At 42.6% G+C, this 13,674-nt stretch overlaps 2 protein-coding genes across 2 annotated transcripts; both read right to left on the bottom strand.

Annotated features, from left to right (window-relative positions):
* Positions 1-82: 82 nt before the first annotated feature.
* Positions 83-6,536, bottom strand: LOC119723438. Its single transcript, XM_038194092.1, has 2 exons — positions 5,792-6,536; positions 83-5,123 (listed from the first exon to the last, which is right to left on the bottom strand). The coding sequence occupies exons 1-2, from the start codon at positions 6,486-6,488 to the stop codon at positions 784-786; spliced, it is 5,037 nt and encodes a 1,678-aa protein (XP_038050020.1). The 5' UTR covers positions 6,489-6,536; the 3' UTR covers positions 83-783.
* Positions 6,537-7,568: 1,032 nt separating this feature from the next.
* LOC119723437 (sialidase-1-like) lies at positions 7,569-10,894 on the bottom strand. The gene is made up of 4 exons (XM_038194091.1): positions 10,555-10,894; positions 9,375-9,713; positions 9,121-9,215; positions 7,569-8,756 (listed from the first exon to the last, which is right to left on the bottom strand). Exons 1-4 carry the CDS (start codon positions 10,874-10,876, stop codon positions 8,355-8,357), a joined length of 1,158 nt encoding a protein of 385 aa, XP_038050019.1. The 5' UTR covers positions 10,877-10,894; the 3' UTR covers positions 7,569-8,354.
* Between the last annotated feature and the right edge of the window lie 2,780 nt (positions 10,895-13,674).

Below are 13,674 nucleotides of genomic sequence, written 5' to 3'. Positions count from 1 at the left end.
ACTTGCCTTTTTCGTGATCCGTGGACAGAACTTTAAAATGGTCTTTGTGTTCAAAATTCCATAACTTGAAAAGTACATGAGTGATTTGAATGATGCTTGTACCAAAAGAAAACTCATTGATTGGGCTTTCATATCCTAGATTTTGAAACTGCTACAAGCAAATCTTCATTCAAAAATGGATCCTGCCATTTTGGTTTCGGGTTTTGTTTACTCAACCTGTATATTAAGTACTCTATAAAAAAATAAAAGATTTAAAGAAAATGTAAAAACTAATGTATTGTGTTGCCAAATTTAGAGGCCATGTCCCTTTCGTCCCGATGGCAGGTTTGCCTCCGTTTTACAATATGAATCTGTTTATCGTCAATTGAAGAAAAAATTGTCTATGAAATAATAATTATGTTCTGAATCTGAACAAAATCGATAAACAATAGTTTAAGATCATTGGTTTTTTTTCTAATTTGTTCTGGATTCAATTACTCTGACTTTTATCTTCTCCGATGAAGTCGTCACAAAATGTGGTTCAGAAAATCTGGGTTCTGGGATGGGGCGATATTGAAAAAGCTGCAATCAAATGGGGATTTTTACACAATTAAATCGTTACCTACAAAAAACATAACCTTTTCATAAAGAAGAACTTTCGCTATTTATACATGTACAGACAAGTTAAATATCTTTTGTCCGCATCTTCTAATTTAACTTGGTGCAACTTGGAACACATTTTGCACACGACGTCCAGATCGAAAGGGAATCGATGCCCAAGTCGTTCCCGGACTTTAACAGTTCTCATGAGTTTTTTGAGGCTCTGTGCTTCTTTGATTTTCTCAGACTTCCAAACAGGAATTTTCGTTTTTGTTTAGGCATTGGTGATAGATTAACACTAGCGGGCGTTTGTGGCTGGTCAATTGCCTCGGCCACTGTTGTCACGGCAACCGCATCCTTGGACGTAGCGGGCGAGGGATGCTGTTGTTTCTCATCAGGAAGGCTGCCAGGTGTTTCGGTCCGTTCACCGGCTTTCTTAACAGTTGAGGCCCTCGTCTCCTTGCTCTTTCCCTTCCTCTTCCTAAAGAATTTAAACCGCCACCATTTCTTCTTATGTCTTTTCCCCTCTGATGATGGTTCCTTCCCAGGGAAGTCCGCATCTTGTACTCCTGCAATATATTCTTCACTTATGGCGTCTGTGTAATAAGAACTCTTTTGAGAAATGTCCGTTAGGATATCAGCATCTTTGCTGAGAGCCTTGGCTCCGTCTTCGAGATGGTCTGGTAACTCGTCGTCATCTGTATCGTCGCACGTGACGAAGTGTTCCTCGGCATCTGGGTCCAGGTAATCTTCAGGATTGCACGCACGGAGAAAGGATGCGTTGTTTCTGAGAGACCTGAGAACTTCATCCATCTTGGGTACGAGAGGAGAGTCGGTGATTCCAGTCAACTCTTGGTCACCGTTTATGGAACATGTGCCACCACTGCTCATGAAACTTCTACGAGGTCGCGGTGAGCTGGTCGATAGGGGAGTTAGTACATTATTTAAGCTGTCGATGTCGTCAAGATCTTTTGAAGATGAAAGAGGGCAGGATTGGTCTCCTTCAACTTGCATTTCTTCAGGTGGAATGTCTTCATCTTTAAGACTACTTGTGAGTCTATCTTTATCCTGGCTCTCATCAGAGAGTTTTCTAATCACCTTTATGTCATTCATATCCAGATGTGGATCAAGCAAGCTGTTGAGATCAACGCCAGCCTCACCAATAATTGTTTCTAGTTTTTCAGTGCGATCCTCGCTTGGTTTGTCGACATCATCAACCATTCCAGGAGATGAATATTGTTCCAGGTCTGTTTTATCTTGCAACTGTTCTCCTTCCCTTGCCAAATGTTTGTCTGCTGCTGCATTTTCTACCTCTTCACTCGCTTTTCTAGATGGGTTAGACGTTATCTTTGGAATTGGGTGCATACTGTCACAGGAAGAATGAAATGGCCCATTTGCTGTTTCTGTACTCAGATATAGATCATCAGTCGTTTCGGCCTTCAGTGAATAAAATCTTTCTGAAGATGACTTCTGAGGCAGTTTGATTTCCTTCTTCTTTTCCTTAATTGCCAACAATCCTTCAGCTTGTCCCTCTGAGTTCGACAGTCCCAGGTTCATCTGCTGATCTTCCGATTCAATACTTTTACTCGGAGCAAGTACTACCTCATCACAATTTTCCTCCAAGGCCGTCAAATACGGCTCCTCACTTCCATTAGTCTCGGGACATGACGGCAAAAGATCTTCGTTTTCCCTTTCGTCCATTTTGGCGTCACTTGCCAGACTGCTTGAGATACAACTATCATCAGGTGATACGAGTTGATCAATCAGCGCTTGATTGTTGGTGTTTTTGTTCCGAAGCCTCTTCTTCCCTGGCGAAGCTGGTACGCTACTTTCGGCCACAACCTTATTACCAGCCTTTGCTGCTCGATCCATGCCAAGACGCTTGTCCTTAGTTGTCGGCGCATCATTCCCTCCAGCCACGTTTTCACCTAAGAGTCCCTCCTCCCGAACTCTCCTCGCTTTGATTGGCAACCTTTCAGCTTCCGTTTTCGGTTCGTCCAACTTCCCGAGGGCTTCGAAGAAAGCAGCGTTGGTCCAGATCCCCTTCCCTGGGGAATAGTCCACCCCAGACTCTGAGCTCTTCTTTCCCCCAACGACAGCACCATCTCTCTGTTCGCGTTCGTCTTTCTTACTGCCATGTAATTTATCCCGCAGATGCTTAAAATCAATGTGCCTTTTGCCATCCGTGTCCTTATCATCCTTGTGTTTCTGCACTCTTGGTTTTTGCTTCGCCGATCTTGCAGACACTTTCTCTAATTTCTCCAAATATGACACTGCCTGTTTAGCGGGCGTGTTCGGTTTTGGCGAGCTATCTGTCGAGCGGGAACTTGAACTCATTCTATGTCTTGAAATTTTCTCGAAAAACGAGATGCGATTCTTGACTTTAGGTGCAGACTCCGGGGAACTGTCTTCTTCTGTCTTTGGAGATGACGTGCTTTCCTTTCTGGGGCTCTTCGCGGTGTGTTTCCCTGATTTGCTTGATTTTAGGGGCGTCTTGTATTGCTTCTTCGGGTAACGAGGCGAGTTATTCGATTTTCTTTTCCCTGATTTCGATGGCAGAAACCCATCCGGTGTGGTTTTCTCCCTGATACCCATTACCTTCCTCGAACGCCCGGCCGGTGTTCTCAGTTTGCCGGTGCCTTTTCTCAGCTTGCGCGGGGTCATCGTCTTATCTTTGGCCGGTGAGAAATCTTTTCTCTTTCTCTTAGCTCCTCTCTTATCAGCATCCACTCTGGGTTTATACTTGGGCGTTGATTCCAAATCCTCGCTGGACGATTCTTCATAGATGGACTCAACAGGAACTATATCTGGACTTGATGACATATCTGCCTCGTTTTCTTCATTTTCGTCGCACTTCATAACCTTGGGAGTTTCTTGCTTGTCCCCGAACTCGGATGACTTGCTTGTAGATGGTTCCTCCATCTCATCTTTCTTCTTATATTGGGCGTTCTGTGTAAGCACAGCCTTCTTCGACTGATCTCCCATGTCTTCATCTAACTGTTCTGGACTTTGCCTCCCAGCGATTTTCTTATCCTTAGTTTGTCCCGTTTTCTGCTTACTTTTCAACTTTGTATCCGGTTGTGCCGCGCTTTCTCTCATCTCGACCTCATCAACGGCTGCAGGTTCATACAGCATCTCTCGGTACTTAGCAACCAGGGCTTTGACGTCATTAAACTGGTCCTTTATGAAGTTGATGCTTTCCATGGGGAGTTCCAATTGAACAGGTTCTGTCTTCTGGTCATCATCTTGGCTTGGACTTTCAATGTCAGAAACCTGGATGGATTTGTCAGAGGTCTTAGTCTTGATCGAATGGGGACACTCTGCTTCGCAGACGGCATCAGTAAACTCGTCGTCACTGCTGGTTGTGTGACCTTTGACATCCTGGGTCAGTAGGTCATCCGATGATCCGAACTTGTCTCTTGCATCCACGTACGTGTCTGAGGATTCACTGCTTTGTTGTTTATCAACTGTTGTTGGCTGAGATGCATCTTCTTTTGTCCTCTCATCACCTTGACGACTGCGTCTTGGACTTGCAACCTTGTAGGGCCCAGCTGGATCACCCTCCTGGTAAGGGAACCACTGGAAACCGTGAAGAGAACTCCCTGGGAGATTAGCCACTGCTGTCTTGAATGATGGGGTGCATCTCAGATCAGTTTGTGAGAGCTCCGTGCTTGATATACTCGCCATGCTATCACTTATCACTTTATGGACCAGCAGTGAGCTGACGGCGCGGTGGAGGGCGGACTTGACCACGCCCTCTGCCCGCTGCCTCTCACCATAACTCCCTCTGGCATAGGAAGCTTTAAGATCTATCATTTCTTGGGATGTGAAGCTCGGATGAGAGGCGTGTCGCCAAACCACGTCAATCAAGAGGGGGTTTGCAGATGGTGGCAGGCTCCTTGCTTTTGTTTGACGTTGAGGTGCCTCGTCAACCGCACCAGACGCCATGCCCTCGTCAGTTGTTCCTCTTTCCTCTGGAACGGAGTCAACTGTCGTGTGTAGGTCATCTGTTTGTTCAAAATGACCTTCTTCAGTTTGGGTTTCAGATTCGCGGAAAAGGGTATCTCTTTCGGTCGGAAAAACCTCCCGATGTTTCTTGTAGCCGACTGATAATTTTGCTCGCAGGATGGCTTTTTCCGCCTTCAAGTTGTCCTCCTGAAATTTTGCTTTTGTCTCTTGAGAATCTTTAACATCAATTGGTTTCTCAGTCGCTTTCTCATGGAGTGTCTTCAAGACGCCGCCACCGTCACGCGTCTTCTGGACAATCTTCCACAGGAGTTTACTCTGGGACGGCGGTGTGGCTTTCACATTTAGGGTGCGGTCTCCGCTGGACAGGACGGACACGGAAGAGCACCGGCTGACGTCACAGCTGGAAGCCACGCTAGGCGGGATCATGTCGGCGAGGCTCACGGTGACTTGGTTTGCCGCGATCCGTCGGTTGACGTCCAGGAGCCACTCGGCCGAGATCGCGCTCGCCTTGGTTGGTTTAGTCTGCATCCTGTCCTCTGATACCAACGTGGGAGTCTCATAAGTAACTTGTGCCCCTTCAAAAGAAAAAAGTGCGAGCTATAAAAACGAATACCAATACCTGAGATGTGTCCACAAAAAAGTTAATGTGCCTGAAAAGTGTTTTTGCTCGCATAATTTTTTTCTGAAAGATAATTCAGATTATTCCACAATGCTGTAGAGTTCATGTAGTTATAATTAGCATATGTCACCCAATTTAACGGGGTGTTATTACAAAATCTATATTATTCTTATTCTCTGCTGCAGACACCAGTCTGAGGATCAGACATTCACGTTTACAGAATCACGGTCGAGCGTCTGATTATTTACATCCTAACATGCAAATTGTATTCGACCCCGTCGACTTAAGAAACGTGACGTCTATTTCGGCCAAGAATGTGGACTAAGCTGATTGGTCAATTTGGATGCAATGTTTTCTTCTGATAACTGGTTACCGAAGACCTGATCTATGATAGAAGGCCTGCGCTGAATGGTCAAAATCTCGAGGTCAAGACGCAGTCTTGTTTTTCATAATTAATCGCCGAATCTGCTCGCATATCACAGACCCTTATTTACTGCGATATTCATAGACTAGCAGGAAGGTACGAACTGGAAATATTCATAAAACCAATGAGGCTTAAACCGCCAAACCCAAGACAGGCATAAAATATTTCAGTTAGCTATATTTCACTGTGTTATCACTCACCGTAATGATCACCACTTTCTTGTTTCACTTCCTCATCATCATCATCGTTTCCGTTGGAGGTGTTGGTCGACATGCTCCAGTTTTCCTCCCTGACCGTGGCGCCCCCGCGAGTTTGGTCAACGGCTCGGAGGCTGCGCCTGACGACGCCGTTGATGAAGATGTTGGCGATGGCCCTCAAGAGCGCCTCACTCACGATGCGAATAGCCGATTCCTGGTAGACGGACGGCGAATGGTGAGGTTTGATGGTGTCTCCACTCCCCGTCTGACATGTCAAGATAATTTCTTGAGGCTTGCCTTCCTCCTCCAGACTCTCTGCATCTCTGGCTGCCTTCTCAACAGAACATTCAGACTTAAAACTTATGAAGGATGGAACACGGATTGCATCAGTACTTTCATGCCGTTGTGGTGTGGTGTAACAACCAGGGATCGCGTCACCATCTGAAAGAACCTCTGTACCTATGTCCTTGCAGACCAAAACCCAATCAATCAAGTCAACATCTTGGTCCATCTCCTCAGAATCATACTCAAGCGCACCCCTCTTGCTCCGCGGTGTCAAGACGTTTGTCTCCACCCACTTTTTGCGGGGAACTGATGACTCCCGTTGTATTCTTGGACTAGGAGGGATGCGGTGCTCCCTGTCTTCTAGCTTGAGGAGAACAGACAAGAGCAAGGTGGAGAGAACACTGACCCCGCTCATGCCTTCTGATGAACCGCCTTGAGCCTCTGGGGTCAAGGGGGCTTCATCATCTACCAAAAGATAACACACAAACATGCAGTTTGTTAATCATGTTAATCTCATGACGAAATTAATTTACGTATAAAATCCATCGAAAAGGATCATGAAAAACCGAATGTTTGATAATGTTTTCAAGCGCAACCTCATTACATAAATTTAGGCCTAGCACTTGCTAAGAAATACGGGCTTCTTATAAAGTCACGTTTATCAAAACGTTATGATTGGTTGCGGCCGTTTTTACTCGCACTTCAACTACAGCACCACCAGTTTCTGCACCTTTTTGTGATTACGTGTTCCCGTACCAGCACCCTTGCACCCACCCCTTGCACCCACAGTACAACAATTCTCAGGAGCATTGGGCTTCTAAGAGGCCTGTACTCACCGGTAGATGAGATGTATAAGGTTAATAAAAAAAATAATTAAACAATACTAAGGCAAATTTAAGAAGATATTGGAAATATTTTTTAGTTTTTTTAACTATAAAAGCGTATCAAATTAGGCCTACTTAATTTTACTAATAAAAAAGTAATATTTTAATAAGTTAATTACACAACATTCAACGTTTTCCTTTTTTTAATTGTTAAATAAGATCATTTTCTACTCACCGACTGTGGACGTCATTCTTGATAGGCACGAATTTTACTCGGCCGTCATTTTCGGTTCCATCGCAAAAAGGTAAATTTACAGTTTTTTTACTCTTCAAGTTTCCGTGACTGTACTTGCAAGTGTGCGAAAGAATAAACACAAGTTCAACGCGCGCGTTTCTTATGCGTTATTAGTGACGCGCAAACGCAGAAACTATTTGCTGGCTGCTGCTGCGCGTGTCCGATGCGAATGCCGCGCCGGTGAGAGTGAAGTGCGCGAAATTTCTTTTGACTTTCGGACGACGGAACGTTGAAACAAAAAACGGCCCAGCTAATGTTTTAATTAAAACTTACTTAATGCATTACATAATCACTTGCAATGGATTCGAAGTATGCTTAAATAACGATTCCAATTTTTTTTCTTCTAAGAAAACCTGATGAAATGACAGAGTTACCGTTGATCGTTTCATTAAGTATCGTTTTATTTGGCACATTCGCTGAAGTTTATCGAATTCAATTTCAATATATACATAACAATCAAGTTGTATTAAATAATTTATTTTGCACTTAAAAAAATTAGCAGAATTGCGAAAAATTAGGAAGCACTGTTTTAATGCAATCTTTATACTTTGTACTTTAACCATAAACAAATTACAAGGAATTTGTATTTATATATAATTATTACTCACTTTCAATATAGGCATTTTTTTTAATGGCAAAATGGTCTAAAGCAAACAAGAGTTGTTCTAAAATTGTCAACACCAGACAGAATCTTTTCTGTAGACAATTCATACCAATTATTGATACCACCAATTGATACCACCACCTGTTACAAAGTGTTTTCTGCCGATCATGAAGTACTAATTATTGACGCCATTAAGTATAAAAATATTAGTACATCAGTGTACAAAAATGAGCATGAAAATGCAGCTCATACACCAGAACAATGCAACAAATTTTAAAAAGTTTAATCATACAGTACATGTATAACTAATGAAAGTTTTAAGAATATTGCTTTACACAATTTTATACTTAATCTGAAGGCCTTTCAAATTTGCAATAGTTTTCAATAATTACAAGACATTAGATTTTTACCTCTTCCCAAATATCACAGATAGAAAATATAAAAGCACATCTAACATCTGATGCAGCATTAGATTTTTAATTACGTTACTGCCAGCCTCTAAATGAATCATAACAATAGAGGGCGCCACTGAATGCTTCACAACATTTAGAATGCTCTTCAAATGTTCAGTCTGATTTTGATAAACCACAACCCGGCCAGACCTTGTTCGTAAACAATGCCGACGTGGTTGTCGTCGATCGCAGTAAGACAGGAATACTCGCTGACCCCCGGATTGATCACTAACGACCCCGCCCACGTATCGCCAAAATCGTTGCTCCACCTCAGCGTCAGATTCTCCCGGTGGCTTGTGCTGGCCGGGTTGGTGAAGTACAAGACGCCATTTTGGAGGAGGATGCTGCCAGCACAGGCGGGGTCGATCAGGGTAGCGTCAAAGCGAATCTTCTCCGTAGGGATGGTGTTTGCACCGTCGTCACTGCTCATGATGATGCGGCAGGCACAATGGTAGTGGCGCTCGTTGCGGACGTTGAAGAGAATTGTGCCGTTGTATAGCTCAAGCATCTAAATCAAAAGAAATCAGCCCAGAGGAACTGTTTAGAAGCCAATTTTATTGAGCTGCTAAATGCACATTTGCTGTGCATAGCGCTAATGTCTGATAAATGTCTCAACTTCTGCATGATTTTCACATCTCAGCTGATTTTTCTCAACTTATCCGACCAACTCTGGGATTCTGCTCTATGAACTTTACCTCAGTATACAAATTAATTTAATATTTTGTGGCATGGCATCCAAAAAATCTACAATGTATGGTTTTTCTCCGTAAAATCAAAAAGTGTGGAGGGAGGAGGGAGGGGGGCATTTTCTTACAGTGAACTCCGAATGGCTGTTGCCAGAGTCTGGCCGAGACACAATAAATAATATTTACCTGGACTTCTGTCGGACCGAAGTCTCCAGGTCCCAAAGGGCTTCTGAATGGAATGTGATAAACTATGCCTGCCTTCACCCAGGTATCGCCATGATCTAAAAAAAACAAAAGACAAACAAATTTAGTTATAATTTTCCCCCTTATAAATAACGCTAATTACCCTTTTCACAACTGGTGTTTGGTAGATGATAATGACCAGTTGATGACTGTTTCATTGACAAGGAATTTTAAACACATTCTAAAGAACCACATACCATCACTAACAATGCAGAACATGGACAAGACGTCCAAATCATTGGAGTGGCCGCAGGCGACCAGCCGTCCCTTATAAGGTGCATATTTCTTCTGGATACCATATCCTGGTCCAGCCGACCAGCTCAGGTTCTTTAATCCTGGGTTGTTGTAGGATATATCGACTGGCTCTTCCCAGGTCAATCCCCAGTCCCTGCTACGCAACATGTAGTTGCCTCGTAGGTAGTCTCGCTCTGGGCAGGCGGTGTGGGCACAGACAGAGTAGAGGACGATGAGTGTGTTCTGGACCTCGTCTACCATTACCGCCCCAAGGTTGAGGCCATCCTTGGCTTGGTAGTCGTCTGTGATGTGAATCATGTGATGAAATGACATACAAAAAATCAACAGAAAGAACTGACCCAAATATTGGGGATATTGATGTTAAAGCTCAAGGCCAATGATAAGACTGCACACAATACCGGTAGTTCTACACTAAGTATTCAGGCACTTAAATCCAGCTTTAAATTACACAGAAATACCATAATGTATGCAAGAATGTGTATTTGTATTTTTATTTATTTTCAAGACGTCATTAATTTTTCCTTTTGCGATAACCACCCAGCCATCAGGAAGTGATAACAATTAACATGTAGTTAAAAGTCAAATTTACATAAATTTGAATTTAGTAGGCAAAATATTGAAGCTTTTACTAGTGAGAAAACACTTAGAATTGTTCAGACCAGTCTCAAAGAGTTTGTACACAGGCAACAGGGTGTCAAGTAACATCCGTCTATTGTCTATGGAATTCTTTCAATTTTTTTAAAAATAAATCTGCATTATTAGATGTTAAATATTGCAAATTCATAAAAATATTTTAAAATATTTAAAAAACATTTTTGGGCAAAAAATGTGATTTATTTTGCAGGAATATAAAATATAAAACTAAGATTTCATTAAAAAAATTGTTTTAACATATTTCTTTTATTAATGATATTTTTGACCTGTATTTTTCAATGCTGGTCAGAATACAGACAGCCATGATGGCTCTCGACATTTAGGCCTAAGCACTGAAAATAATAAATTCTGAAGTTCAACTTAAGTTAAACTAATTTAGCGGTATTCACATTGACTATGTTTTATCACTCATGACTGAATCATTGTTTACATTTTGACACTGACGCCCTAACCACATCAAATACCCACCTATCAGGAACCGAGTTGGCGCCCACAAGGCCCCAGCCCCATCAGCGTTCAACTTGTCGGGATGCGACATCCTCATCGCAAGGAATTTGGCCCCGGAATCTCGGGACGAAAACTTTCTGGCCTCCGCCAAAGCCACCAGCGTTCCGTTGGGCAGTCTCGTCGCCACCGGGATGCGAAACGCGGCAACGTCGCCCACGACTTGGGGCTCCCATAGGAGCTGGGTCTCGACTATGTGGGGTTTGAATTCCGCCGACGAGAGGGCGAGAAACGACGAAAACACCGCCGCGATCCGGAGAAAAACTACCGACGAAGAAGTCGCCATGATGTTTTTGACTGTCAGCTGATAGTACTGTACTTACACGTGACCAAAGCAAGCGTGCACATTGAGTCATATAGAGGGCGCTCTACGTAATACCGTTGAGGGTACGGTTCGCTCGTACAGGTTCAGGCTTTCGTGCCACAGTGCCTAGGGCACTTTTGGGGGATCCTTGGCTTCATTACCAGAAAGAAATAAAATATAATATAATAAAATTAGAAGAAAAAAAATAAAAGTATAATAGAATTACTAAGTTTTAGAAATCTTTGCCTGCACGATGCAAAGAAAATATAAGAATGAGCGGGCCGGGAAATCGAGCACACGTCATTGATAATTGTTGGATCTGGAAGCAAGGCTCACCATATCGTCTCAAGCCAGAATACGAGACAACTGTCCGATGGACTGACCAACCATGGAGCTTAACTATAAGCGACTGGCATATTAAATCAAAAGCAATGAAATAGCTTTGGTATTATACTCGTCACGTAATGTATGTAAGCACACCCCATGAAACTGGCTTAGTGGTTGTCCATTCTCTCAAGCAATCTACCTATATGACAAATCCCCTAAAGTGGTCGAGGGAATCAAGTGAGCAGCAAGTCCATGGATTATGACCCTTGAAAGAAAAACAACTCCATCCATCGTAGGCCTACAACCTTTTTAGCGTGTTTACCAAGTGTGGAACATTCGTCATTTTGCTGAATATGTCTAAAGTCTACAACTGTCTTCTTGAAGACCGCGCAGGTCTCTTGATTAATGACAGCAATATATCCTCCTCGATCAAAATATATTCCTTTTTGGGTACTCAGCCATAGACCTGTATGCATTCACTTGGGACATGCAGAGTTTATTGCTACTGGCTGGGCCTTTCCTATACAGATAATTATTTGTAAAATCCGGTCGTCGACGCGACGATGTTCGGTCAAAGTAAACATGGTGTAGGCCTAATTATGTTTGGGTTGAAAACATCATTATTCAAACTATAATGCTATCATTATAGTTATAGTTTTTTGTGTGGTTTTGGCTGATGTTCATGTACAGACGATGTTTACCTAATGTTTGGAATACACCTCATAATGAAAGTATACACAACGATATAACGAGCCTCCGTCATCCCAATCTGGCTCCCATAAGAAACAGCGCGTGTACACAAAGCATGGCGTCAAGTTTTAATATCAAAAACGACTTTGCTTTTTCAATACAACGCCGATCGCCCGCCACATGAGACGAATTTACCGAAATTATAGGACGAATCAGAATGCTACAAGTTTAAATGATCATAGTGCACCTTAAATGAAATCCATTGGGGTCTTTTTGAAATTAAAATTGAGAATTGAGCTCGACGATGTTCGGGGACGAAAATGAAAGTGTCGCTATAGGGAAATGTGATATAAGTGTTAAAATAACTAGGAAAACCTATAACTTAGATTATTAATCGACAGACAATGATTTTTTTTGTATGGGTTTTGTTTCTCTTCAACCAAGTTAGCTGAATGATAGTACAAATGCGGTAGGTGCAATTCGAGAGCGAAGCAACAGTGGTTGAGAAACTTATACTGCGAAGCGAGGGGGCTGTTAAAATACTGAACCCCCCTGTGCGGTAACGTGATTAAACAAGGATGAACAACTAAAAGAAGAAAGTAGAGACCAAAAACAACAAAAACCTGCAGTGAACAGCCCTGATATGATCATTTTGATCAGATTAACAACTGACAAATAACTGTACGTGACTGGACGCTGACAACCTCGTGCACAGATGGATATATCGCATACATCAAACATCATAGGGTTGCACTTTAACCACAGGGCGTGCAACCGACCATGCAAGGGTGAAAATGTGAGCGTGCCGACGACTCGATGTGATCAGAACAAATACGGTTCATAAAACATGAAGGCTGTCGTCTTTGTCTTTTATTCGGACCGTATGTCCCTTTGAAAACTTGACCCGTGTTTGATGGACCTTTTAATGCGAGAAATTGTTCCAAACCGTAGTGACGGCGTGCTTCCACGCAAGCGTGCACCAATGGGTCCACTGTAAGGGATGCAAGGGGCAAGTTGGGCTGCCCAATCTGACCAATGTTAATTATTTATTTACATATTGAAAATCCCATTCATAGCTCGTGACTTTGGTTCCTCGGTGTACTTCACTACGCCACTCCCTTGAAAATACTCTAGCTTTTGAAGAACTTCCCTGTTACGTCACGCTTTCAAACACACTTTGCCGAATTTACGGGTCAAGAGCAAGAATCGATGTGTTTTTCTAAACCTTCAAGCCAAAGTAATGAGGCCAAAATAAGCAATTAAGACTACCGAGAATTTTACCAAATTACCCAGCATTGGGGTCACTGCTCTGCGGGCTTTCCTTATCGATGCCTTTCCAGTTGTGATTAATGACTCAACGAGATGAAGACTGCTCACCGACTATACCGGCGTCTTCGTGATGCGGAAATTAAAGTAGGAGAGAAAAATATGCCTTCAACCCCAGAATGTAGATTGGGTTATTTTGACCAGGTCAAAGGTAAATAATTATTGACTCGTATTGTGACTTATCTATTTCGAATCTTAGTTTGACTCTTTCGTCGCTTGTTTCCTTGAATTCCTTTTTCCTTGAAGAGGCGAGGATTGATCATAAAACAGAAAACCCCCAAACAGAACCCCCTAAACTAAACACATCTTCCTGGAATGACATCACATCAACAGCGCCCTTGCCCGGAAAAGCATGGATAATTTTAAAAGTTTAAAATAGTGCACTTTTCGATGAAATCAACCAAAACAGGGATGTCAAATAATGTTCATACATTTAA

Source organism: Patiria miniata, unplaced genomic scaffold (genome assembly GCF_015706575.1).
Source record: "Patiria miniata isolate m_02_andy unplaced genomic scaffold, ASM1570657v1 HiC_scaffold_17, whole genome shotgun sequence".
Classification (NCBI taxonomy): Eukaryota; Metazoa; Echinodermata; class Asteroidea; order Valvatida; family Asterinidae; genus Patiria; species Patiria miniata.
This window is presented reverse-complemented; position numbering and strand designations above follow the sequence as displayed.